This window comes from Corapipo altera, unplaced genomic scaffold, assembly GCF_003945725.1.
Source record: "Corapipo altera isolate COAL_440 unplaced genomic scaffold, ASM394572v1 59959, whole genome shotgun sequence".
In the NCBI taxonomy this organism is placed as follows: Eukaryota; Metazoa; Chordata; class Aves; order Passeriformes; family Pipridae; genus Corapipo; species Corapipo altera.
In genome coordinates this window covers 1213-3717 of record NW_020887710.1, presented here as the reverse complement: position 1 = coordinate 3717, position 2505 = coordinate 1213, and the positions used below count along the sequence as shown (strand labels likewise).

Genomic DNA, 2505 nt, shown 5'->3' with positions numbered 1-2505 from the left:
GGGGCCAGCAAGGCAGTTTTGTGCTGGTGGGGGGGGGGGGGGGGGGGCGAGCGAGGCAGTTTTGTGGGGGGGGGGGGGGGGGGGGGGGGGGGGGGGGGAGACATTTTTGGGGTGCCAAGGGGGGGTCCCTACGCGTTGTAGGGGAAGCTGAGCAGGACCCCCTCGTAGGGCTGCAGCTGCAGCTGCCCCAGCTCCACCTCGGAGCTCTGGGGGCCGCTGCGGTGGGTGCTGAGGCGCAGGGTGGCCCTGGGGGGCAGCAGGGCCTGGGGGAGGCTGACCGGGCCCAGGGGTTCCCCGCGGGGGTTGAGCACCAGCAGGAATCGGTCGTTCTGGTCCCAGCGGCGCAGGACGGCCACGGCCCCGCCCGCCGGCAACACCTCGGCCCCGCCCAGCGACAGCGACCGCTCCCCCGCCCGCAGCACGCCCAGGGCCCGGCACAGCTCCAGCACCTGCCACTGAGGGAGAGAAGGGGGTCAGCAGGGCTGGGGAACCCCCAAACACGGCCTCGGGGGGACAAATGGGGTGCTGACCTTTTAAGGGTGAACCTCGTGGAATTGCCCTTTTAAGGATGGTATTGCCCTTTTAAGGGTGTATTGCCCTTTTAAGAACAGTATTGCCCTTTTAAGGATGGTATTGCCCTTTTAAAGATGGTATTGCCCTTTTAAGGGTGCATCGCCGTTTTAGGAGTGAGGTTGAGGCACTGTCTCTTTAAGGACCCACTTGGGATGTTGCCCCTTTAAGAACAGCCCCATCCCTGGCATTGCCCCTTTAAAAACACACCTGAGCTTGTTGCCCTTTTAAGGACTCGCCCCACCCCCAAGAACCAGGTAAGGAGGCGGCCCCACCCCCTGGGCTGTTGCCCCTTGAAGAACAGCCCCTCTGGGGGCGTGGCCGAGTGTGGACCCGCCCCTTCTAAGATTCCCACTCCTCCTTTAAGAAAACATGGCAGCCATTTCCCCTTTAAAAACACCAGGCTTAAGAAAGCCCCGCCCCTTTTAGGACAAACCCCACCCCTACACAGATGAGTAAGTCCCACCCCTTAATCTCAGGCCACACCCCCTCCCTCAAAAGCTCCGCCCTCCAGTGTCACACCCACTCCAGGGCCATTGCTACTTTAAAGGAGCCGCCCTTTCTTGAGGCCACGCCCCTTCCTTGAGACCCCGCCCCCTCCTAGGAGACCCTCCCATACCAGAGGCCCCGCCCACCTCAGAGGTGTTCCCACCCCCTCTCCAAAGCCCCGCCCACCTCAGAGTTGTTCCCACCCCCTCCCCCAAACCCCGCCCACCACAGAGCTGTTCCTGCCCTTTCCTTGAAGCCCCGCCCCCCTCAGAGCTGTCCCCGCCCCCTCCCCGAAGCCCCGCCCACCTCGGAGCCGTTCTTGCTTTCCTGGAGTTTCTGGATTCGCTCCCACGGCATCGGGGGCGGCTGCGGGGGGAGGGGAAAGGGGCGGGGTCACCCCCAAATCCCCCCCAGCTCCCCAAAACCCCACCCCTTGGACCCCCAAAATCCCTACCCCCCAAGTTCCTTTCAATTCTCCTCTGAGACCCCCAAACCCCCAATGTTCTCCCACAGCCCCCCAAAAAGAGCCCTGACCCTCAACCACCCCCCTGGTCCCCCAAAATCCTCCCCCAAGCCCCCAAATCCCCCCATAACCCCTAAAAATGATCACCAACCCCCCCCAGCCCCACAGCCCCCCAAAAATGAGCCCCACCCCCCAAACCACCCCCCCAAACTCCCAATATCCTCCCCCAGCCCCCCAAAATCTTCCCCCAACCCCCCCAAATCCCACCTTGCTGCCGGGGGGCCGGGCCAGCCCCACCTCGTCGCCGTAGCTCAGCACGGGGGTCCCGGGGAGCCCCCAGACCAGCAGCTGCAGTTGGGGGGTCCTCAGGGGGCTCCCCCAGGCCTCCCAGGGGGTCCCCATCTGCGGGGGGAGGGGCTCTGTCACCTCTGGGACCCCCAAAAGCCAAGGGGGGGGGGGGATCCCAAAACACGTGGGGGGGGAAGGGGGGATGTTGGGGGATGCCAGGATTTGGGGTGGGGAAGGTTTTGGGGGTCCCAGGGGGTCAGGGGTCACTCACAGTCCAGCCCAGCACAGTTTGGGGGTTCAGGAGGGTTTGGGGGTCCCAAAGGGGTTTGGGGTCACTCACAATCCAGCCCAGCACGGTTTGGGGTTCAGGGAAGATTTTGGAGTTCAAGGAAGGTTTTAGAGTACAGGGAAAGTTTTGGGGGTCCCAGAGTAGATTTGGGGTCACTCACAGTCCAGCCCAGCACGGTTTGGGGGTTCAGGAGAGGTTTTGGGGTTCAGGGAAGGTTTTGGGGGAGCCAAAGCAGGTTTGGAGTCACTCACAGTCCAGCCCAGCACGGTTTGGGGGTTCAGGGGAGGTTTGGGGTCACTCACAGTCCAGCCCAGCACATTTTGGGGTTCAGGGAAGGTTTTGGAGTTCAGGAGAGGTTTTGGGGTTCCCAGAGCAGGTTTGGGGTCACTCACAGTCCAGCCCAGCA

At 63.2% G+C, this 2505-nt stretch overlaps 1 protein-coding gene across 1 annotated transcript in view; it reads right to left on the bottom strand.

Annotated features, from left to right (window-relative positions):
• Positions 1 to 67: 67 nt before the first annotated feature.
• Positions 68 to 2505, bottom strand: part of LOC113941729 (4F2 cell-surface antigen heavy chain-like) — a 3515-nt gene continuing 1077 nt past the window's right edge. Inside the window, exons 3-5 of the mRNA XM_027632867.1 lie at positions 1790 to 1924; positions 1366 to 1425; positions 68 to 455 (exon numbers count right to left, since the gene is read on the bottom strand). Coding sequence (XP_027488668.1) covers positions 129 to 455; positions 1366 to 1425; positions 1790 to 1924 — 522 coding nt within the window. The 3' untranslated portion in view covers positions 68 to 128. The remainder of the gene's footprint in view (positions 456 to 1365; positions 1426 to 1789; positions 1925 to 2505) is intronic.